At 45.4% G+C, this 24878-nt stretch overlaps 1 protein-coding gene across 6 annotated transcripts; it reads right to left on the bottom strand.

Annotated features, from left to right (window-relative positions):
- Nucleotides 1-29: 29 nt before the first annotated feature.
- KANK3 (KN motif and ankyrin repeat domains 3) lies at nucleotides 30-21793 on the bottom strand. 6 transcript variants are annotated; one of them, XM_074301445.1, is made up of 13 exons: nucleotides 21687-21793; nucleotides 21222-21410; nucleotides 20841-20927; nucleotides 14560-14598; nucleotides 12977-14266; nucleotides 12804-12897; nucleotides 12090-12281; nucleotides 11854-11941; nucleotides 11528-11750; nucleotides 2281-2423; nucleotides 1886-2086; nucleotides 1561-1659; nucleotides 30-749 (listed from the first exon to the last, which is right to left on the bottom strand). In XM_074301445.1, exons 4-13 carry the CDS (start codon nucleotides 14591-14593, stop codon nucleotides 675-677), a joined length of 2439 nt encoding a protein of 812 aa, XP_074157546.1. In that variant the 5' UTR covers nucleotides 14594-14598; nucleotides 20841-20927; nucleotides 21222-21410; nucleotides 21687-21793; the 3' UTR covers nucleotides 30-674. The 6 variants fall into 6 exon arrangements, with proteins under 6 accessions (XP_074157546.1, XP_074157564.1, XP_074157584.1 ...); XM_074301463.1 differs by adding an exon at nucleotides 18737-18985 and having other exon boundaries at nucleotides 21222-21779; XM_074301483.1 differs by having other exon boundaries at nucleotides 21222-21256; nucleotides 21687-21703.
- Nucleotides 21794-24878: the final 3085 nt, after the last annotated feature.

Here is a 24878-nt window from a genome sequence, read left to right as displayed (position 1 = left end):
CACAGACAGACATAGAAAACATAACCAGGTTTGACCAGATAACCGCATTTTTATTGGAAAATTGTGTTTCCCGGATGGTTTTGGGAACCTCCGCCCTCAGAAAGCACTGAGGCCCCGCGGTCCCTCACTCTAGGCCGGGGTCGGAGATAACTTGTTCTGCCCGGTGAGGTCCAGAGCTGGGAGCCCTTTTGTGGAGAAGCGGACTCCAGCGCGGTGCTTTGCTGGGCTGTGTCGCCCCCATCCCTTCTCCCTTTGAGTGTAGCGGCCGCAGGGTTGGGTTTGGGCAGGACTAAGGATGAGGGGCTTGGTGGCTGGATGGATGCTTGGGGGGAAGATAAGGGCCAGCAGTTCACCGCATGGGAAGAGTGCTGCCGGTTATTCTTGTAGACTTGTTGACATGTTAAAAGGCTGGAACTGGGGAAAGCAAAGTGACTGCGGGGTGACTGTCCCCCTTCCCTGAGCTGCTTCACTTCCATCCTCCAAGTGTCGCCTTCCTGAGGACCCCGGAACTTGTGCCTGCTCCCCTACGGCTTAGGCAGGGTTTTCATTTAAGGTGCTTTGTGGGCCACTAACTGGGAGCCCGCACAGGTCCAGGCTGCGCTCTTCTGTGGGTTAGTAGAAAGAGAACCGAGCATCGGCACGTTCAGCGGGGGGCAGGGAGCTGATGTGGCCGATCACACAGGGCCCACGTCCTGCTTGCTCCCCTTGTCAGTGTCGCTGCTGTCAGAATCAGGAGACGCTGGTGGTGTCTGGGAGAGAGGCTTAGAGTTAGGAATGGAAGGAAAGGGGCACTTTTCACCCCCTTAAACCCATTCCTGTCCTAACCCAGAGCTTGATTGTTAAAACAGTATCAAATATGAAATCTTCCCCTCCCATCCTCTCCTGCTTTAGGACCCAGTCCAGATGTGACCTTAACTTCTTCCCCGACTGCAGCTTCTTTGCTTAAAAGATGTTTAAGTGTCTCCTACTCTTAACGTTTTTCACTTCATTTTATTTTTGTTTGTTTTTTGTTTTTTTCTGAGGCCGGGGTTAAGTGACTTGCCCAGGGTCACACAGCTAGGAAGTGTTAAGTGTCTGAGACCAGATTTGAACTCTGAATTCAGGGCTGGTGCTCTACCCACTGCGCCCCCTAGCTGCCCCCTCACTTCATTTTAAAATATTACTCTTGAAATATTTCTCCCCTATATTCAAGAGGTGTTAAGAGCCTTATTCTGTGATAGTAGAATCGATTTATTCTATCACCCTTTTACTTTTTCAGCCTTTCCCGTAGCTTCCCCTCTTTTCCTCTATTTCTAGGTATGTTGTACATCATCTGGATGTACAAAATGGCAGCTGCCACCTTTACCAAATAATTCCCAAACATTTATCCACCCTTATCTAGTCACTTACTGGTGCCCCTTCCGCTGCCAACTCTCCTAACTTTCCTCACATTTTCCCGCACAATTACAGTTTGCCCCATTCTTACAAACACATGGTCTTGTCTTCTTGCCTCCACGGGGTATTATTGTTAGTAGTGGGTGCTGGGAGAACTTTTGCAGGGTTCACGGAAAGGTGGCTTACCAAAGGCCCTGATTTAGCAGAGCTTAAGTGTGCGTGCAACAGGGCGGCAACTTCTTCCTGTCCGGCTTCCAGGGCTATGGCCAGGGCACTAGTGCCTTCCTTTGTGGGAGAAAGGAATCAGGACAAGCTAACCAGGGGGATTAAGAGCTATTCCAACAGTTCCCCAGGGTACACAAGACTCCTTGTAGCATCTGGGAGGGAGGGAGGGAGTGATGTGATGGGCCCACAGTGATCCCAGGGAGAAAGGAATGTGGGAGTTCTGGGCAAGTTAGAAGCTGGTGTTCTGAATCCCGCTCTCCCCCAATCATGCAGGCCCCAGCCTTACATTGTCCAAGACAGCCTGGTCACAGGTTGGCTGGGCCAGAAGGAGCTTTACCATCTCCACACGTCCGTGTTCACTGGCACACATCAGGGCTGTGGAGCCTTCCTCATCCTGCAGGTTCACATCAGCCCCACAGGCTAGCAGGGCAGCCACCATATCCTGCCGACCATGGCTCACTGCCAGCATCAAGGCTGTCTGCCCTGCCTGGAGAAACATAGATAAAGCTTGGCCGGGGGCACCTACCCCGGTTCAGAAGGAAACACTAGACTGGGACTGAGGATGGTCACCCACTCAGAATGAGAAAGTCCCATTAGCCTGGACACCCCAGAGCGGCCTGAGGAACTTGTCGGGTTCCCTTGAGATTGTGGGCTCTCCGGAAAGCAGGGATGGGGGCTCACCTGGCTGGCTTTGGCATTGACATTTCCCAAGCTGAACAGCCGTCTAATTACATCCATGTCATCCTCTCCATCTACAGAGGCCAGAGCCGCCAGCATAAGGGCCGTGTACCCTGCTCTGTTCTGATGATCCACCTCACACACTTCTGCAAGGGAGAAAAGACAGTAGGGGTGATAGTTCTTGTCCTTGTATTTCACACCTGTCTTCTCCAGCATCTCACAGTTCTTAAAGACAACCACAAGTATGGGGCTCATGAGTCCAAGTGCTGATACTGACCATGCAACCTTATTGCCTCGTTGTGACCATTTTCTCCACCAGAAAAGAGGGGTTGGAATACTTAGTTCTTTCTAGTTAATATCTTAGTTCAAAGCAATTTGTGTAATTCAAATGCCTTCTCACTCAGCTTCTCCTAGTTCTATCCTGGGCAGTGTGCCAGACACTGGTTTACCCTGTTACCAATTTAAAGTGCAATGAGAGCTACCTGAGCCTCCCTCAACTTTCCAATTTCTTCAAAGCATGAAACCCCTTTAGAACATCCCCAACAGAAGTGGTCACATGGGCTGCACTTGACCCTCAATGAGCACACAAGAATCCACAGCACTCAGCAAAGGTATCTGATAACATGGGTGGAGACGGCCCCAGAAAAGTTGGACAGTGAAGTAGTAGGTAACTATGAGAAGGGAAAGATGACTAAAAACAGTAACACTGCAGCTGCTTAAAGTGGGGATGAATTCAAGCTAAGTATTTCCATCTCCCTACAAATCCCAACCATATCCAGGTCTTCCCTTGTCAAAACCTATGCTCAGGAAGAGTATTAATATGATAAACAGATGTTTGCCAAGTTACAATTACTAATAATTTCTCACCTTGTTAGTGTTTTCAAGAAATAACCAAATAAATTTCTAATTTTGAGTATTTCAGGGGAAAGAAAAAGGTAAGCAGTTTAGGTAGCAGAGTGGATAGAGGATCAGAAAAATCTGAATTTGACCTACCTCTGACAAATAGCTATGTGATCCTAGGCAATTAATGTAACCTCAACCTTAATTTCCTCATCTGCAAAATAGAAATCACGGCAGCATCTACTTTCATAGGGTTATTCTCAGGGACAAATGGGAGTCCTTTAAAGCACTTTACAAACCTTGAAATATAAATATTAACTATTATACAAGTTGGGAAAGTGGAAGTCACCTGAGACAGGATCCCTAAATTTTTGGGGGGAAGCAATTGGGGTTAAGTGACAACCCAGGGTCACACAGCTAGGAAGTGTTTGAATTCTAGTCCTCTTGACTCCAGGCTATTGCTCTGTCCACTGTGCCATCTAGCTGCCCTTATAATGCCTAAATTCTCCCATTAAGGAATCTTGGACCATCTAGTTCTGCTCCCTCAATTTGTAAACAGAAACTGAAACCCAGAATAATTCTGTCCAGCAAACTGGGGCCAAGAGGAAAAGCATGCTGTGGTTGGTTTGCTGTGACACTGCCACTATGCCTTAGTGCTGGGGCTCAGAAGGGAGAATATGCAAGAGATGTAGTGAATGCAAAACCATGCAGGCCTTGGCCACAGATAGGGTAGAGACTGAGGGGAGTAAAGATAATGTCAAGGCAAGCCTGGGTCACTGGGAGGATGATGGTACTCCCAAGTAATGGGGAAGTTAGGAGGAAGGAGTGGAAGAGTTTAGGGAAAGCATAATGACCTATTTTAGATGTAAAGAGTTTGAAATGAATGTAAGACATCAAGTTTGAGATGTCCAATGGGCAATTAAAAGTGTGAGACTGAAGGTCAGCAGAGAGGTTAGGGCTGGTTAATTAGGTTTGAGAATCCTCAGCATTAAGAATGAATAGGTGGGAGCTGATTAGCTCTCTGATTAACTTTGGAGAGCCCAGTATTGATTGAATGATGAGGTTGGAAGACAGGGTAAAGGGTAAAGTAGATTTACTCCTTTTCAAGGAGTTTATCCACAAAAGGATAAACACATCCTATCCACATGGAAGCATAGCAAGAATGGAAGGACCAAATCCCGGTTTTTTGAGGGTGAAGGAATTGGGCATGTTTGTAGTCAGGGGAGAAACTGATGTTAGGGAAAGATCTGAAGTGGAGACAGGAAGCAAACTGCCAGAGAATAAGAGATGTAGGGAGGGTGTCTATCCTGGCGAGGAAAAGGGTCACCTCGCTGTGGCTCCAACATATTTTTCCAGTTCTTCTACTTTTATTCTTTCCCTTCACTGTCCACCTTCTGTACAGTTGGGCAGCTTGTTCCCCAAACTCCCACCTGCCATCCTTTGCTAAGCAGAGTACAGACTTTCTCCTGTATTTATTCCTCATTCCTGCCTGTTGAAATCCTCATCTTTCAAGACTCAACTCAGATGTAATTCATGAAGTTTTCCCAGCAGAAAGTGTTTCCTCCCACCTCAGCTTTTCCCAAGAAACATTACCTGGATTTTCCTTTGTCTCCATTTGTGTTATTTTTAGATATGTTTGTGTCCTATATGTGTTCATATTCTCTCCCTTACCTCCATAGACTATAAGCTACCTGAGGGCAGGGACTATGTCCCCCAACATTGAAAACGGTGCTTTATACCTAGCAGGCCCTTAATTGACATTGAGTTGGAAATCTGTTAAAGCTCCAGGAGAGGCCCTGAGTACTAAACTTGGCAGAATTCCAATACTGAAATGTCTAAAATACATAAGGTATGTGAATGTTGGCAAGAGATTCCCAGTTTTAGGACCTACCCTTTCTCAAGTATTGCAATCATTTGTACCAGGCCCTAGACTTAATGTCTAGGGATTCTTCTGTGGAAGATAGAGACAGTTTCATTTTTGTCTCTTTAGCTCTAGTGCCTTGCACAATTTCTGGCAATTAAAGGTAATAAATAAATAAAATAATAAAAAGGCAATGATTGATTGGATCTTCCTCATGCAGCTCTTTTGCACATTCCTAGACCTTCTAACAAATAAAATGTAAATTAACACTGCCATTAAAGGCCCTCCAAGATCACTCTATTCATCTATTCTTTCATACTACTTCTGTTTACATAATTACTGATATTTATATAGCGCTTTATACACATTATCTCATCTCAGCCTTGAAACACCCTGTGCAGAAGGTACTACAACATGTCACAATACTACTAAGTATCAGATGCCAGATTTGTTTCTGGGTCTTACTGATTCCAGCCCTCTATCCACAGTTCTCATATGCTCCTCTACTCATCCCAGTGCAATTAGACTGTTTATCACTGTTCTTTGCTCATACCATCTTGAAGGCTGGGGAGAGATTGAGCATACAACACAGGCTGGAACCAGACAAGCATATAAGCTTCATCACACACTAGGAAGAAGGCAAGATGCAGTAATATAGCAGGAGATTTGAAGTTCTTGAACAAAGGACAAGGTCAAAATAACCTTTCTTTTCTCTGAGCCTCAGTTGTCTCACAGCAAAATTAGGGCCCTAACTAGCTCTGAGATTTGGAGCTCTTATGCAGAGAACAGGAGGGAAAAAAAAAAAAAAAAAAAAAAAAAAGACAAGCAGGATAGCTTTGAAAGCTAGAGAATGAACTCCGCTACATATGTCAAAAGAAATGTAAATTGAATATGACAAAGTTCTGCAATTTCCTGTACAATCCTCTTTTTCTATTATGTATATGCAAATCCAGGCTCTTTGGTATTTAAGCTCAGATTTACAAAAAGAAAACAAAACAAAAAGATTGAGGTCCCTTAAATCCCATGCTGCTTAACAGAATGGAAGCTCCTTGAAATAACCAGGTCATTTTTTTATCTTTGTATCTTGGGGTCCAATACAATGACTTGCAAATATTAGGCAAAATCAATTTTTGTTGCTTGCATGAATCAGTGAACCTTAGGGAGAGTCATGAAAGAGCAGAGGTAAGGGAACGATTAACCCAAGTGAGGTATTGGCAGGAAACTATGTCAGCACCAGGGAGAGTTCCCAATACTTTTAGTACCATTAGGTGGCATACCAAGCTCAGGGCCCCAATGGGTAAAGTGCTAAGAAGACTCTACCCTAAGGACTGCAATTCACAGCCCTAGAATCCTTGGAGGAACAGAAGTTTCTTCTTTCAACAGATCTTAGGAAAACCCACTCATACATGGGTAAGGACTACAGGAATCAGCACATGAGTTGTACCAACTACAGATTATACAGACATCATAGGATTTAGAAGTGGAAAGGTGTGGATGATGTCAGGATTCTGTAAATAATTACCATTTCCATCATGCCTTAAGGTTTACAAAGTGATCTCTTCAAAGGTAGGCAATGAGTGTTTTGTTATCTGGATTGCACAGCTGAGAAAACAGGCTCAGAGTGATTTATCCATGGTTAGTAAATGCCTGAGCAAGGACTCAAAACACAGGACAATAGGAATTAGAGCTAAAAGAGAATTTGAGTCCAAACCCTCTTGTGCCTCATTAGACATGGGGGAAATGAGTTGCAGAGAGTTGAAGAGATTAGATCAGGGCTTCTTAAACTTTTTCTACTCACGACTTCTTTTCACCCAAGAAAATTTTATGTGACCGCAGGCATGTAGGTATATCAAATAGTCATACAAATCCAATACTGGTAATCATAATTTTGCAACTCCCACATTCAGCTACAAGACCCCATATGGGGTCTTGACTCACAGTTTAAGAAACTGGGGACTGGATGATGGCTGAGGACATCTGAGCTTTAAACTTTTCTAGCTCTAAACCTTTGATCATAAATAGCTGATCCAGAATTAAAACCCAGTTCTTTTGACTCCATATTTATTGCTTTCCACTTTAGCACAATGTCCCCAATGTATCTCCAGCTGCCTTAAGCTCCCCAAGGTTAACCTAAAGATTCATGAGGAACACTCACTGCCACTGCAGGACCAAAGAATACAAAACAACTCACTGTGACCTACCTGGAAGACTGGAGTTCTATACTGAAAAAGGATAAGTATAGAGATAGAGAGATGGCACCAATAAATACCCAACAGAGCACTGAACTGGAAATTGGGAGACCTGGGCTTTACTGAAAACAGCAGAATGAAAATGGCTATTGTAGTTATGATACAAGATAAGTAGGGAACTAGTAAGAGGATACTTAATTGTCCTGAATGAAATCAAGTCCTGCTCCTGAAGAACAACATCCTTGGGTTCTGAAAGAATGGGCTAAGCTACTGTTAACAACATTTAAAAGATGGAAAATGGGAAAAGTAAGCAAGGTGAGAAAAGGGCAATTACTGTCCCAATTATTACAGAAAGAGAATGGAATCCACAAATGATATGCCAAGGAATTGGACTCAGGTTCCTGGGAAGAATCTAGAATGGATCATTAAAGACATTTTTGTCAAACACTTAGAAAGCAAAACAGTGATTACAAAAAAGCCAGCATGGTGGTTTTGTCATGGCCGGACTGGTTTTGTTTTCTTTTCTTGTTTGTTGTTCAGTCACTGACTCTTTGTAATCCCATTTGGGGTTCTCCTGGCAAATATACTGGACTAGTTTGCCTTTTTCTCCTCCAATTCATTTTATAGATGAGGAAACTGAGGTAAATAGTATTAAGTGTCTTTCTAAGGATCAGACCGCTAGTAAATATCTGAGGCCAGAATTGAATTCAGGATGATGGTTCTGACTCAAGACTTGGCACTGTCTCCACTGTGCCACCTACCTGCTCTTTAAAAAAAAATTATTAAACTAGTGGATGATAATATTATAAGGGTAGTTTGTCTAGATTTCACCCACATTTTTGATAAAGTGCAGAAAATGCAAAAAGATAGAAAGATGGATTAGATGATAACCCAATCCAATAGACTCAGAACTTGTTGGATGATTGAATTCACAAAGTCCTTAATTCAATGTGTTAGGAGATCTCCTTGGAATCTTTCCTTGCCCTGTGCTATTTAACATTTTTATAATGACCTAAATAAAACGCAGATGGCATGCTCATCAGGTTTGCAGGTGACACAAAACTGAGAGGCAGAATTAACACAGTGGATGACAGTCAGGATCTAAAAAAACTTCTAGGAAGCTAAAACACTGGATTAAATCTAAGAAGATAAAATTCCATAGAGATAAATGTAAAGTCTTAATCTTAGGTACCAAAAAAAAAAAAAAAAAAAAAAAATCACAAGGATACAAAAGGTAAGAGACACGGATAGATAGGAGTTATTTTGAAAAAAAACTACAGTGGCAACCAGTGCACAGTGGAGAAAGCACCAGGCCTGGAGTCAGGAAGACTTCAGTTCAAATCTAGCCTCAGATACTTACTAGTTCTGTGACCCTGGGCAACCTTATTTGTCTCAGTTTCCTTATCTGTAAAATGAGCTGGAGAAGGAAATGGCAGACCATTCCAGTATCTCTGCCAAGAAAACCCCAAATGGGGCCAGGAAGACCAAAGACATAATATAAAGGTCTTATAAATAGTTACAAATTATATAATATGTAAATTATTATAAAATTATATATAAATATATATATACATTTATCTTATAAATAGCTGTAACAGCTATGTATCTTGGCCTGCCCTAGTGACAGCAGCAGCCAAGTGATAGTCCCACCGTCCCCTGCCCTCATAAAATTCTTCTGAAGCTCGGTTTCATTCTGGGCACCATAGTCTAAGAGCACTAAGAGGACAATCAATGAAGAAGGGCCTCAATGTGTACTTGAGGATCACTTAAAGAACCTATGTATGCTTATTCTGAAGGGAAGAAGACTCAAGTGGCCATAATGGCTGCTTTCAAGTGTCTGAAGGGCTGTTGTACGGAAAAAGGATTAGATTTGTTCCCTTTGGCCCCAAAAGTCTGAACCAGGAACAATGGGTGGAAGTTGCATGGAATCAAATTTAGGTCTGATGTCAGGAAAAACTTTCTAAGCGATAGAGCCATTCTACAGAGGGATGGGCTGCCTCTAGAGGGGGTAGATTTCCTTTCATTAGAGACCTACAAAAGGAAACTCAATAAACATTTCTATATGTTATATTTGTTATAGTGGGAAATTTCTTTTGATTTAACATTGGATTAGATGCTCACTGAGACCCATTTAAATTTTTTGACATGTCCAATCCCTTCCCTGCTTCTCAGCCTCAGTTTCCCCATCTGTTAAATACAAAAGTTGGGGAAAGGTGGAACAATGATCTTTGAAGAGTCTCCCAATTCTGAAGTTCTTACTGTGGGGAGGAAATAGCGGGATAGAATAAATACTGGACGGGCATCTCACAAACCTGGTTTGTAAATCTAGCTCTGACTCTGACATCTCTGGATCTTAGTTTCTTCTATCTGTGTATGCTGGGGAGACTCGGATTAGACTGGGTAATCTGGATAGTTCCTTCCAGCTCCACATTCTCCCTCGTTCACATTTGGGCTCTCTCACTTCTGTGGAGCTCAGCTGAACTTTCAGTTGTTGTTCAGTTATTTTTCCATCATGCCCAACCTGTCGTGACTCCATTTTGAGTTTTCTTAGCAGAGATACTGGAGTGATTTGTTATTTCCTTCTCCAGTTCACTGTACAGATAAGGAAACTGATGCAAACAGGGTTAAGTGACTTGGTCAGGATCACACAGCCAGTAAGGGTCTGAGGCCAGATTTGAAGTTAAGAAGATGGATCTCACTACATTCAGGTTTAATCCCCTATCCACTGTACCATGTAGCTACCTCAGTGAGACCATGTGATATTTAAAACCTATTTGTCTCCTAAAGCTTTTTGGAAGCTGGCTCCAAACCACCTTTCCAAGCCTATTGCACTTTCTATTTTCTTTCTCGCATATTACAATCCAGTCACACTGATTTATTAGTAATTCTCCCAACACTCATTCCATTTCCAGCCTCAGTTAGTCTCCCATAGCCTCCCTCTTCACGTCTCCTTTCAGAACTTCCAGCTTCCCTGGAAGCTCAGTTCACATTTCACCTCATAAATGAAAGCTATCTTAATCCCTTCATTTGCTAGTGCCTTCCCCAGAAATCAATGATATAAATTTCATATTTAATTTTCATGCTATGTGTTGTCCCCCCACTGCAATGTAAAGTTTGACAAAAAAGATGGTTTCATTTTTGTCCTTGTTTCTTTAGCATATAAAACATAGCTGACATATACTAGATAATTAATAAGTCCTAGTTGAGGTGGCAGGTAGGTGGCACAGTGGATAGAGCACCAGCCCTGAATTCAGGAGGACCCGAGTTCAAATCTGGTCTCAGACACTTAACACTTCCTAGCTGTGTGATCCTGGGCAAGTCACTTAACCCTAGCCTCAAAAAAAAAAAAAAAAAGTCCTAGTTGAATTTTTTTTCAGATATCGAGGAAAATTTATTAAAGAATCTTAAGGAATCATCTTAACGTTTCTGGCCAGAAGCAGGATCCACTCCTCTGCAAGAAGAGGGAGCCCTGAGCACAGAAGTGGGGGAACTTTTATATTTGCTAGTCCCTCCCTTCAGAGAATAGATTGGTCCGCTTCTTCTGGGTTACAATTTTTCTGATACACCCACTATTTGTTTCACCTAAATAAGTATAAACATGATCCCCCTCCACCATACATCCCATGTTTAAAAATGGCAGAAACCGGCTCCTCTGGGGTATGTTGTTTAATTTGAATTGAATGCTCCTTTCCATTTCTGAATTTCAAAGATTCTTCTAAGTAGTGAGTTCCCAGGTATTTGAATTATTTAAGCAGAGGTGGAGGGCTCCTTTTTGAGGAGATCATAAAGAGAACTCTTGTTTGAGAAATGGAGCTACACTAAAGAACCCAAAATTCCTTTCTTGCTCTATGAATCTGATTCATCCAGAAACCCTTAAGTTCTGAAAACTTCAGGAAACGTCATGGATCCCCTCAGAATTCCTGGATCCCTGAGTCTGAGTCACAACACATATTGGAGCACTGGATTCTATATTCTTGTACAGATCCCATCTCCCTTCCCAGAGAAGTGAACTTCCAAATGGCAAAAAGGAATCACGCCTCTTCCACATCATGAATGGCTATTCAAAGGAGCCTGGTTGATGGAATGAAGTCCCCAAAGAAAAGCAGTGACAGTTGTGGTAAACCTGTCTTCAGCCCTCTGACCAGACTAGCTTTCATCTCTGGCCCTGACTCTTGAGTTGTGTCTCTTCCCTCAGACCTGGGTGGCCCCTTTCCCCATCAGGAAGCAGGATGGCCAGACCCTAAGTACATACTCTGTGGAAACCCCTTACAACTTCCAGCTAGACTGGACTTGCAGGGCCCTGTGACCAGTTCCCAGCCCTGCTCCCCATGCCTCAAACCAAGCCCCAGGCCCCACTGACCAGTATCCAGCAGCAGGCGCACAATGTCAAAATTGGAATGGGAGACGCTGTAGTGCAGGGCCGAGTTGCCGTTCCCATCAGCCAGGTTAACCACGTGAGCCAACAAGGCCGGTGACTGGGCTTTCAAATTCGCCAGGAGGGCTGCCACGGGACCGGGGCGGGAGTGCTTCTGGCTGGACACCCGAAACCATTCCTGCTGCACCAGGCGTGAAGTGCCAGCAGCCTATGAGGGCAGATAAGTGGAGAATGACAGGAGAGTTTGCCCGTGGTGCTGCTTACCTCCTCAGAGCCTGGGCGGCAGGGGTCCGGGGGGACTGAGAACTTACCCCTTCTCGGTCCCGGCCACCCCTGGGCTGGCTCAGCTGCTTCTGGAGCACCAGGCAGGCTTCCTTCAGGCGGGGACTCAGCTCAAATCTGAAGCAAGGAAAAGAAGGGGCCCCTAAGGCACAGGGAAGAGACTCCTAAAGGGCTGGAAAGGGAGCAGAGGAAGACTTTGGAAAAGATGGAGACCTTCCCAGAGATGGAACAAAACTGACTTACTCTTCCCTTCACCCCTACTCACTTCTCCCGGCTGTCAGGGGCATCCTGTCCAGGTTCTGGCTGGTCCTGGACAGCAGAAGGACCACTCACTGGGGAGGGAGGGGGGGAGGGGCCGGCAGAGCCAGCACTCTCATCAGAGGAGTCCTCAGGGTCCTCTGGCTCTGACTCGCTGTCTTCCTCCTCTTCCTCCTCACTGGATGAGGAGCTCTCATACCTGATGGGAGAAGGGCTTGTGGGTGGAGGAAGTCAAAGAGGAGAAGCTTTGGGGCATGGAAGCCACTAAGCCCCGAGTGCCCAGAATCCCAAACTGAACTCCAGGCATGCCATGTAATGTTCCTGGCCTGGCAGCTCCCCTGCCCAACCTTCCTGAACAGTGACTCCATTCTCCAGGGACAAGGAAACCACTGTTCCTAAAGGGCCATTCCATGTCTGAATCATGGAAAGAAGCTACAGCCCGGAGCAAGGGGAAAAGCCGGATGTAAGCCAGGGCAAGTCAGACCCTGACTCACAGGATGTGGAATTGGATCTTTGAGATTATCTAGACCAAGCTCCTCATTCTGTAAGAGGAGGATGCCATGGTCAGAGGGGACAAGGGACTTTCTCAAGACCACACCACTAGTGAATGCAAGGGCTCGAACTGGAAGCCAGGCCTCTGATTTCAAATCCAGTGCTCGTTAACTCGGAACCAGGAGGGAACCCAGAGCCTCGCAGGGGAAATTGGGTTCTAGAGTCTCACTCTCCATTGAGGATGCCCACAAACTGCAGGCTCTTAGGTCCAGAGCTGGGCTCCGCCGTCCCATCCCGCTTCTTCATGATGGATCTGAGGGTACCTGAGGACAAAGGGAACTTGTTGGACAGGCACCCGTCTCAGGTACGGCCACAGCCAGGAGAGAGGGAAGGCAGACCTACCTGTGACCCTGCTCTGCTGAGCTGGAAGCCCATGGCCACCTGGGGCAGCCTCTCCAACGCTGGGCTCCGAGAGTCCCGGCTCGGCCTGCGTGCCCTTGTCAGCCAGGGCCCCCCGAACCAGGGGGCTGGGCGTCTGGGTGGCCGCCTCTTGTCGCTGTGCCCTCGAAGGTGCCTCCAGCTCCTGGAGCCGCTCCTGCAGGAAGGCACTCACCCCACGCTGGTGCTCCAGGCTGCTCCTCAGCAGCTCTAGCTCCCGTTCGGCTGCATCGGGCACTCCCAAAAGCTCCTCTGTCACCCACGTGGCTGCCTCGTGGGTCTCAGGCACCGCCAGCATGCCCTCTTCACAGGTGTTGGGTACGGCCAGGATGCCCGCCTCCTGGGTCTCAGATGCCACCCACACGCCCACCTCCTGGGTCTCCAGCACCATCAGTGTGCCCGCTTCTCGGGTGTCAGGCACTGCCAGCATGCCCGTGTCACAGGAAGGCCCATGGGCCTGCGCTCGGGCCCTGGTCCCCCTCTCTGACGTGGCCAGTCTCTCAGTCAGCCGGCGTAACTCAGCCAGTTTGCCAGGCCGAGCTGCGGTGTCCAGCTCAGGCTCGGGCTCAGGCTCAGGGCCTAGCTGGTGCCCTGCCTGTATCAGACGGGCCCTCTCCTCACGTAAGGCTCGCAGCTGCTGCTGCAGAGCGGGGAGAGACCTCACCTGGCCCTCCAGCTCTCGGAGGCGTCGCAAAGCAGCTGCCATCTGCTCGCGGACGTGCTGCAGCTGGGCTGGACTGGCAGCGGGAGCAGGGCTGCTGCGGCCCGAGCTCAGGGGGCTCTTCCAGCCCGGCCCAGGGCCAAGTCCGGGACTAGCAGGTACCTGCTCCTGTTCCTGCGCCAGCCGCCGACTCGTCTCCAGTAGGGTCTTCTCCACTCTGGGGTTTCTACCCGAGGCCGTTCGAGGTGATGGTGGTGGCAGGAGACCAAGACCGAGGGGAGGTCCTGGAGCGAGCGACAAGGTTCCCCCAGGCTCCCCCAGGCCGTGGGATGGCACCCGTCCTTCCTCACTGGCTAAAGACTCTGTGGAGGTCCAGGGTCCTGGACTACGGGGACTGCGGGGGCCAGAAGGCCGAGGGCCCCGGGGTCGACGGGTGGGCAGTGGGGCTCTGCCACGGAGGCCCTGCCCACTCTCAATATCCTCCACATACTTCAGGAAATCCAGGTCCAACTGGAAGCCATAAGGAGTCTCCACTGAGTACGGGCTTCGAGCCCCACCATCCTGGTCCTTGTATAGAAAGGGGCCTCCCAGGTCTGGAGGGGAAAGATACAGAACTAGTGGGGCCACAGCTCAAAAAGAAGAGACTCAAGTATCTGGGGAGCAAACCCCAAGGTCAGGAGGAGGGGCAACCCAGAGGTCATTCATATCCAGCATTGAGGATGCCCTGCTGGCAGGATCTGAACAACCACTTCCCCATCTGTCTCCCTCCGGTAATCAGGAAGGGAAGTAGCCCGGCAGCAGGAATTCCCTTGCCCTTTTCACCAGCCCAACCACTTTAGCCCCTAGGGAAGAGAAAGAAATTTTCCCTGCCCCCAGTTCCTCTCACCTGGTAGGTTCTGTTTCATAGCAAACTTGGCCATTGTCTCTGTAGCAAAGGAAAAAAAAGGATTAGCCTAGGCCAGCAAGTTAACAAAATGGGTATCCCTGATTCTGCCCAGACTGCCTTCTCCCCTGGAGCTATGGCGTCTTCATAGGCCCCTTCCTCAGCTCTCCAGGCCCAGGGGCCCTTTGGCCTGAGACTGCATTCTGAAGAGTGGGAAGAACCTTGGATTTGGAGTCAAAAAGACCCCACTTCATATCCCCACTCTGAACCATTTACACCTGTGTGACCTTGAAGACATTCACTTAACCTCTTTAAACTTCATTTTGTTCCTCTGTAAAATGAAGGAATTGATGCCCAAAGAGCTACAAAACTGTGCACACCCTTCGATTCAGCAGTGTCTCTACTAGGTCTGTATCCCAAAAAGATGATAAAAAAGGGAAAAGAACCCACACGTGCAAAAACGTTTGTAGCAGCTCTTTTTGTAGTGGCAAAGAACTGGAAAGTGAATGGATGCCCATCAGTTGGGGAATGGCTGAATAGGTTATGTTATACAAAAGTAATGGAATATTATCATTCTATAAGAAATGATCAAAGGGATGATTTCAGAAAGGCCTGGAGAGATTTACATGGCCTCTTTTACCTTGTCAACAAAACTATATAAATAAATCTGGAAGAGGAAGACTTTCGAGGTGTTTGGCCAATTGTCTGTCTGGGCATTGAGAAGTTAAATGATTTGCCAAGAGTCATTTAAATGACTAATAATATATTTTTTTTCTCAAACGGGTGGCCATTGTGTATAGGTATGGGTGCTGCATCTGGTGCCTGAGCTTCAGATTCAAGTTCTGCTGCTTGTTAACTGTGTGACCGTGAGCAAGTACTATTTACATTTACACCGAGTCAATTGGGACTCAAACAATGACCAATTGGGCCTGGCTTGGGACCTAGTGTTGGCCAATCAATGAGAGTCAGAGTGGTTTTGGTTTAAGGTATGGTCATTAAGAAAGAAATCTAGCCAGCAAACCTCAAGATATCATGAGAAGGTTCAGTGGGCCAAAAAAAAAAAAAAAAAAAAAAAAAAGTTTTTAAGCGCATCTATGGGTATGTCTATATATGTCCATACATCATACCCTTACCAATAGTAAGCATAGTTAGAGCTCAGAACACACTCTCTACTCTGGGCCCTTGACCATTGCAGCAAGAACAACTGACTTGAATCAGGATACCTAGGTTCAATTCCTAGCTAAAAGAAGGAAACTTCCCATTTCCTTCTCTATAAAATATTTAAAAATAAAATTATTACATAACGTTTATTATAAAGAAAACACTTTGCATACTCCAAAACGGGAGCTATCATCATGGGATCTGATATTCAAAGGGACCATTATGTCCAATCCCTTCATTTTACAGATAGAGAAACTGAGGCCCAGAAAGGGGAAAGTACTTGCTCAGAGTCACACAGTTAACAAACAATAGAGCCTGAATCTGAAGCTCAGGCACCAGATGCAGCACCCATACCTACATACAATGGCCACCCATTTGGGAAAAAAAGTATTATCCTAAATGAATAATTTGGCCAATCACTTAATTCTCAATGTCCAGGCAGAACAGCAGGTGCCAATGTGTATAAACAGTTTCCAACTAAATCACAGATTTGGTTCGTCCCCCCCAAACCTCCCTGCAATAAGATATACCATGGTCCAGTAGTCAGGCTTAAAGTCAGGAAGGTCGGGCATCTCACACTTACTAGCTTTCTGGCCATGTATTGTGCCTTATATCTTTGTGAGTTAGACTTTCAGAAAGTTTCTCAGCAAACTCTCCAAGATTAAAAGTTACAGAACATAGGTGGACAGAGTGGTTCCATACCAGAAATCCCCTAAACTGATGACATTACAGGTCCAAAAGCAAGATGCTCCCCCTCTAACCCAATTATAATTATTAACACTATTATTGTTGAGGCTAGCAAGAACACCAAAAAACTTGTGTCCCCATTAAGTAGCTAGGACCAAAGGCGTGGAAAGGCACAGTTAGAAAACGTGACTCCTATGATGATACTTGAATGTTCGATTTCTTTGGGAGACAGCAGAGTATGTTTGGGGGAGAGGAGGAAAAACACATTTATAAAGCTCTTCCTCTGTCCTTCACAGTATGTTAAATGGCTTTGTTTTGTTTTTATAAATATCTCATTTAGTCCCCACAACTATAAAATAGTCTTACGGGCAAGCATACATTTGGCATTCAAATAATGTAGCTATCTAGAATTCTCTCCACAACCACCCAGGTATGTAGGTATTAATATGATCCCTATTTTATGTACATAAGAATTGTATATTTTTAACCTATCTTGTATTATTTGCTATCTAGGAGAGGAAATTAGAGGAAAGAGAAAAACATTTGGAACTCATGATTTTGCAAGGGTGAATGTTAAAAACTTTCTTTGCATGTATTTTGAAAATAAAAAGCTATTATTAAAAAAAAAAAAAAAACTAAAAAAAAAATTATCCTATTTTGCAGTTGAGAAAACTGAGGCAGAAAGGTTAAGAGACTGGCCCAGGAACACATCGCTAGTATGAGGGCACATATGAACTCAGATCTTCTTACCTCCAGGAAGAGCCCTTAAGCATTAGGAGTCTTGAGTTCATGTCAAGACTCAACAGTTTCTTGTCTTTTACCTAAAGGCAAACCCTTTAATCATCCTGAGTCTCAATTTTCTCCTCCAAAAAATAAGAGCCATCTTGCTTTTACTGTTAATTACATAGTACAGCAGGGATAAACATTCAACTTGGAGTCAGAGTCCCTGATTCAAATTCAGCCTCTACAAGAACCCTACTTGAGATCATCTTGATGCATCCATACCTACCCTCCCTTCTCGGGTTCCTCCTTTAATTGGATGAGATAACCTTCAAGGTCCCTTCCAGCTTTAAAACCTAATGTGAGGGAAGTGTTTAAGAGATATAGCAAGAGGAACAGGTAACTATTTCTTCCTTCCTACTATGCCAGGAAAAGAATGAACGGCTTTGGGCCAGAGACTAAAAACATCAGGGGGGCAACAGTATTGGGGGATCCACAAGGAGGGGAGCAGAGAGAGGACACTTTGGGTATCTGAAAGAAGACCGCCTTCTCTGGCAGCAGGGGTCACCTTCTGGACTAAAAAAGGAAGTAACTTCTTGGGGATACTGGTCTCTGGGTCCAAGGAAGATAAAACTGGACTCAAAATTTCAACAGAGGATCCCAGAAAAACTGGAAACCCATGTCCTTAGCAAATCAAAGGAGATCATATCTGAAAAGCCCTTAACAAATTTATATTGCTCATAAGATGCTTAAATTTTCTTTAATCTTAAGTAAATCACCTTCTCTTATCCCATCTGTAAAATGAGGGATGAGGTTTGGCCAGACCACTTCCAAGATCCCTCCCAGCTTTAAAATCTCAAGATTCTAAGATGAAAGGACTAAAGAGGTTTTTTACAAGTGAGTCATTATGAGGCATCCAGGCATCCAAGAGGGAGGGTGAGCAGATTATAGTAGAGAACACTGAAATCTTGTGTTCCTAAGAGAGTTAAATTCCAAGGGCACTTATGTCTAGTACTCTCACCAGAGAGGAGAGAAGGAAAGCATCAGCTTCGGATCTTAGGGAACTAGATTCCAGTCCTGCCTACAGCACCAGTCTGAGGGGTCCCTCCCCTTTTTTCTGGGCTCCACTTTCCCTATGTGTATATGAGGAAGTTGTCCTCTCTCTGCCCTCCCAGCTGGAACAATGTGTGAGTCTAACATCCTGGAAATGGAAGAAGTGACTTCATAGCCCAGAATCAGGGAGGGGGCCAAAAGGAACAGCTGAGCATACAGTACAAAGCCAAGGGTGCTGGAACATCTGTTTGCAACTGTAGCCTGAGCTCTCTAAGCGGCCAAAACAGCCACAGGGTCAAGAAGGCAGTCTTTGGGACCTGGGTCCACCCTGCCTCACCAGGGGGAGTTCAGGAATGCTGGGGCCACTAGAAAAAACAGGGTCTTGGGACTCCTCCCTCGTTCAAGCTGGTGATACATAGTTCAGACATTCCAGTCACATCTGGAAACAAGCCAGCTCCCTAAAGCTGGACAGGCAGGCACCAAGGGAGAAAGGGGAGGCCCTGGACCCAAGAGATGGATGCTGATGCTGTCATCCTCCCCGACACCCTGTAAACTCTACCTTCACCTGGGCCGACTCAGGTGCCAACCACTGACCCAGCTGCAAGAAAGAATGTGCCTCTTGGATGACTCAGCCGGGCGCCTTCATCTCTCTCCTCTCTACGCTTCTTACACTCCCTAGTAGCAGAATTATTTGTTTACTTGTTCCTGCCTAGTTAGATGTCATATTCGAAGCTCCTTGGGAGCAGGGTCCGGATTGTAATGCGTAAGCCTATATAAATGACGACTCTTATATCCCCAGCACAGCGCCCTAGATATAATTAAGAGATTCATAATAAATGTCACTTGAATTAAACAAATTAATTCTCTGACCCCATTCACTTTCCCTCCAGCTAGAAATCTGTCTGTTCCAGCCTCCCTGATTCCTTCAGCTGGCCACAGGAAGGGACCTCCCTCTTGCCCCACAGTGGTGATGGTTCAGGCTCAGCAAAACCAGAGGCCAAAGGCCAGAGGAAACAGGACCAAAAATACTTGGGGCTGATTGGTCTCTGGCAGTGACAGTTCAGGAGCTGAGCCTCTTTGGGGTTGAGGGGAGGAAAAAGAGTTCAAGGGCCAGATTTGGACTCTGGGACAGCGGCTTTCAATAGAATGGGCGGTTTCTAATAGTAAACAAGAGTCCTTTGAGTAGAGGTTACAGGATCACTTGTCAGAATTAATTGCAGTGAGGTCCCACCTAGGCCTGAGATTCTAGGATTCTGTGAATTCAGTGATGAATGTGTGAAGAACACAGCCCTCTCTTCTCCTCCAGTCCCCACCACCACAGCCCATCAGTGTCATGTGATTCCACCCACTTCCCCGCCCCATCACTTTATGGAGCAGTCCCTCCGTATATCAGAGTGGGCTCCAAGCCCCATTTTAGTAAACAGGCTCCCTGGCTTCATACGCCCACCCCCTGCCCTAGACTGTCAAGGAAGCCGGATGCTGCTGCCTGAGAGCCCCTCATTAGGCCATCATGACTCCCAGGGCTCTGCCAGCTATTTTGGGATCCTGTACTGTTGGTATCACTGGGTGACAAGTTGGGGGGGGGGAGTGGAAGGAGGAAGGAAGAGGAAGAAAGTTCTTAACTATTGATGAGGGGATGAATTATAACAGCTCATACTTCAAAGGTTTTACAAGGTGCTTTCCTCTCAACAATCCTGAGAATTAAGTAGTGTAAGTATGGTTATCCCCAATTTACAGAAAGATAAACTGAGGCTCAAGAGGCAAATTTACGTGCTATGTGTGCCATCTTGGATAAATGGTAGAAAGAACTAGGATATGAAGATTGATTTTTTTTTTTTTCCATAGGGGCTAGGGGTCGGTTTTCAGCTACTACAGGCCTCTATCTCCTATCTGCATATTTGAATACTGTGAGCAAACATTCTCCTTCCTAGGCTGCACATTCCTCCTTTTTTAACACGAAGAGTGGATTAGAAGGCTTTTCCTGAGTTTTCCAACTCTAAATCCTGTGTTCCTAAGTCCTTGGAGGAGCTCAAAGGTATTAGAAGCTGTCCACCTGAGGATCAAAGGAAGAAAGCCCAGCTTTTCCCTTCCTGCTCGAAGGACAGTAGGAAATGTTCTCAATGAGGCCCCACCCCATTCAGGCATTGATGTCCCAAGCCCCCCTAGAGTTCCCTCACTATCCCTAAGAGTGGGAGGGGACGGAAGGGACAAAGATTCTTCCTTCCTAGCTAGGCGGCTTCATCCGCTGCCCATTGTCTCTCAGGGCCCCTGGGGCTGCTTCCCAGGCCCCAGTTTCCGGAGAGGTTAGGGCCACCCCCCTCTCCAGGCCCGGTCTCCCGGCCTGGGGGGGGGGGGGGAGAGGAAAAGAAGGTGAAATCCAAGCATCGGTTAGGTTGAGCAAGGAGTTCTGGTACCAGTCCCTGGTAGAGAGCTCTGCAATTCAGGTTCCGATCTAAGCCCTCATCCTTCCCTACCTGAGGAAGAAGTGGGGACATGGTCAGAGGCTTCCAAGACCTTGCCGGCCCCTCCGTCTCTCAGGCTAAGCCTAAACGATCTCTCCCTGCGCACCCACTCCCCCAAGCTAGTCACAAGGTTCAATAATCATGTCCTCCCCTACTGGGGGTGATGAAAATAGAGCAGACCCTTCCCACCCAACTACTTACTCTATCCTTTCTGGAACAGCGTTGAGAGCCCACTCCCCTGAAGGGCCTCCCGGGGACCCTTCTCCTCAAACTGGCCAGAGAAGAAATCTGCTGGGAAATTGTCCCTGAAGTGGGCTGAATTTGCAATCCCCCCCCCCACCGCACCTGTTTTCTGAACACCCCCCCCCCCCCCCCCCGCCATCCCTGTCTTCTCCAGTGCAGTCCCTCTTAGGTTCCCCCGCCCCCAACTTTCTTCCCCAGATCTTCGCTTCATGCGCCCTCAAACCTCCAACCCGAGGTCCCCAGATCTCCTGCTCCCCAACCCCGACAGCCCCACCCCGCCCGGGTCTCCCTCCCTCCCTCCCTCCCTCCAGTCCCATTGGGAATTCCAAACTGTCCTACCTGAAGTGCTCCTGGCCCGACGCCGGAGCCTCCGCCTGAAACCGATGCTCTCCTTAATAAACCCGGGACTAGAACTGGCAATCGTATCAGCCAATCATCAGCCGTACGATTCCCGAAAGACCAATAGTAGTGTAAGGGCTGGTGAGGGGCGGGGGGCCCGAAAGCTGAGTCCGTCTCCCCGAGCCCAAACTGAGGAAAAAACCGAGTTTCGGGCCCCTCCCTGCGGGCTCCTTTCGGCCAAGACCCGCAGCTCCCGACCCGGCCACCCACTCCTGCCAGTCCCCAGCTCCCGCCGAAGAACTCGGAACCTGGAACTTAGCGACGACCAGACCAGACCCAATTCAGAGAGCCCGGAATGGAGCGCAGAGCTCAGAGTCAAGCTCAGCACCCATCCCAAAGGCTGAAGGGAAACCAGAAGGCAGCCCAGACTGAAGACCGGGCCTATGCTAGAGAGCAGAATCCAACCTGGAGGCCAGTTTGGAGGCCCGGGCTCAGCGCTGGCCGTTTGGGTTCAATGCAGCGCTCAGTCTCCCCCAGAACTGAATCTCCAGAGCTCAGCCCAGCCCAGCTGAAAACTACATCTGGAGGCCCAGGCTGGAATGTTAGACCCTCCTTCCACTAACTCCCTCCCTGCCTGCCTTACTCCAGGCAGTCACCTCAACCCCACCCTCCGGAGGCCCTCAGCAGCTCTGCAGGTCACTGAGACACCTTTAATACTCCGTTCTTTCTTTAGGTATTTGCCTTCTCTCCCCCAACCACTCTTAGGAGGCCCCGAGCCTCAGAGGGCACAGTAGGTATGACTTCTATCCCACTTCCCCATTACCGTCAGTCTTTAGGTCATGAAACCCCAAGGAAGGACTAGATTCAAAGAATTAAATGTTGGGACTTGGACTGAAATAGAAAATTATAAGGACTAACCCCCAAAGCTAGACTTTTGTACTCCGTTATCTGTTACAATGCTTCCTGACTTGCAAAATAATTTTTCATTCCCTCAGGTCTGGACCCCAAATTTAACAAACGTTTATTTATTGCCTCCAATGTACTGTTGTCTACATCCCTCACAAACCTTCCTTCCCTTGTCTCTTTACAGACTCGTAGGATTTTAAGTCCCCCACCCCAACCTATGAGTTGTTACATAGTTATTCAAGATGGACAGATGATAGTATAGAGTTCTGACAAAAGATGCTCCGCAGCAGAAGGAAATGGCAAACCACTCAAACACCTTTGCCAAGAAAACCCCATGGACAGCACTAAATTGATAAGAGATGAAAGATGAACCTTTCAGTTGGAAAGCCCAATATGTCACAGAGAATAATTACAGGTAGCCTCAATACTAATGAAATGGCCAAAGACAAAAGGAAGATCCACTGTGGATGTATATAGTGACAGAAGAATGTTCAGTCTTGTAAAAATCAATATTGCATAAGAACCTGGAATGTAAGACTAGGAACCAAGATAAGCTGGATATGGGCAAATAGGAGGTGGATTTGGGTGTCAATGAACTTAAATGGATGGGAATGAGTGAATTTAATTCAGATGATCACTAAACATTCTATTCTGGACAAGAATCATTTAGAAGAAATGCAATAGCCCTCAAGGTCAATAAAAGAGTGAGAAAAGAAGTCCTGGAGTATAATTTCAAAAACCAAACAGCAATATCTGTTTGAATCTAAGGCAAATTGTTCAGTCACAATAATAAAAGTCCATCCTCCAAATGCTGATGAGATCAAAATTAATCAGTTCTATGAAAACCTACATCTTCTAGAAATAATCACATCCCCCCCCAAAAAAAGATCATTGAAGTGATAAAGAAACCAAAAGATAATTGGAATAATAGGCAAGTTTGGTTTTGGAGTATAAAATTAAGTAGGGCAGGGACTTAAAGAGTTTTGTTACAATACCCACAGGTTATAGCAAATACTCTTTTCCAACAATCCAAAAGGCAACTACACATGAATGTCACCAAATGGTCAATTTAGAAATCATATTGATTATACATTTTGTAGCCAAAGGTGGAGAAGCTCTGTCTATTCATTTTTAACAAGCCCTGGAACTGACTGTGGCTCAGATCATGAGCTTCTTATTGCAAATATCGGACTTAAACTGAAGAAAACTGGGGAAACCATCATACCATTTAGGTATGTCCTAAATAACATCCCTTATGATTATGAAGTGGAGATGATGAATAGATTTAAGGGATTAGATCTGGTAGAGTACATAAAGAGCTGTGGACAGAGGTTTATAATATTGTACAGAAGGCAGCAACAAAAATCATTCCAAAGAAAAAGTAGACCAAGAAAGCAAAATGGCTTCTGATGAGGCTTTACAAATAAATAAGGAAAGAAAGTGAAAAATAGAGAAATCCAGAGATATACCCAACTAAATGAGAATTCCATAGAACAGTAAGGAGAGATAAGAAAGTTTTCTTTTCTTTTCTTTTCTTTTCTTTCTTTTTTTTTTTTTTTTTTTTTAGCACAATACCTTGCACAGAAGGTGCTCCATAAATGTTTGCTCGGGTTTTTTGTTTGTTTGTTTGTTTTGTTTTGTTTTTTAACATTATTTCAAAATAGAAAAATGAACGGAACAGATAAAGGGAAAAAAATACATTGCCATATGTATAGCAGAGCATCAGAGGGTTCAAAATAAGAGACAATAAATTCCCATTTCAAGAAAGGCTATATACTAAATTCTACACGTTGTGTTCAGAAATGTCCATCTTTTCTTTGCTTGTTGGTAGATTTCCTTTTGTTCTTTGCTATGCACTTTTTATCCCCCCCTCCTTCTCTTCTCCCATCTCCTCTTCCCAAAAGGCTACAATTAAGTGTAGATATATATATATATATATATATGTATGTATATATACATATATATATGGATACATCCATACATTTGTGTTGATATCTATAGTCATACACATGTATATATGCATGTGTATTCACATACATTTGTGTAAGACTGAATTATACTTCTTTGTACTCTGTTTCTCTGAAGGTGGATAACATCATCCTCCCTAAGTCCAATCCTTTCCATATTTTTCTAATTGACTACTTCATCATTTCCTATATCTCAACAATATTCCAACCTTATATAATCTAATTGTTTTAAATAGTCTAAAACAATATTAATATGGTTGACATATAGTGTAGTTTCCTATTTTTCTGTCTTGATTTAATCTATTTTCTTTACCTTTGAAATCAACTATTACTACCCCTATTTCTTTTCAATAAATCCCACTCTAGGGGCAGCTAGGTGGTGCAGTCGATAGAGCACCACCCTTGAATTCAGGAGGACCCGGGTTCAAATCTGATCTCAGACACTTAACACCTCCTAGCTGTGTGACCCTGGGCAAGTCACTTAACCCCAGCCACAGAAAAATAAATAAATAGATAAATTCTATTCCTGATCATTATTATTATATTTATGTGCATCTATTGGTTCCTATCCCTGCTGACTCCTTTACTTTACTTCTATCCATTACCTTATCTTGTATTACTTAATCTACCCAAACTCCAAGGATAGCTCCCTTATCCTCTCTCCCCCACACTTTCCTCCTATCCCAGCCTCCCTTTTAATCCCATTACCATTAATCTACACTTCCCTTTAACCTATTCCCTCCCACTCTTATTTATTTATAAATTTAGAAGGCTTTTATATCAT

Source organism: Sminthopsis crassicaudata, chromosome 1, assembly GCF_048593235.1.
Source record: "Sminthopsis crassicaudata isolate SCR6 chromosome 1, ASM4859323v1, whole genome shotgun sequence".
In the NCBI taxonomy this organism is placed as follows: domain Eukaryota; kingdom Metazoa; phylum Chordata; class Mammalia; order Dasyuromorphia; family Dasyuridae; genus Sminthopsis; species Sminthopsis crassicaudata.
The sequence above is the reverse complement of the archived record's forward strand: the minus strand, read 5'-3'. Positions and strand labels throughout refer to the sequence as shown.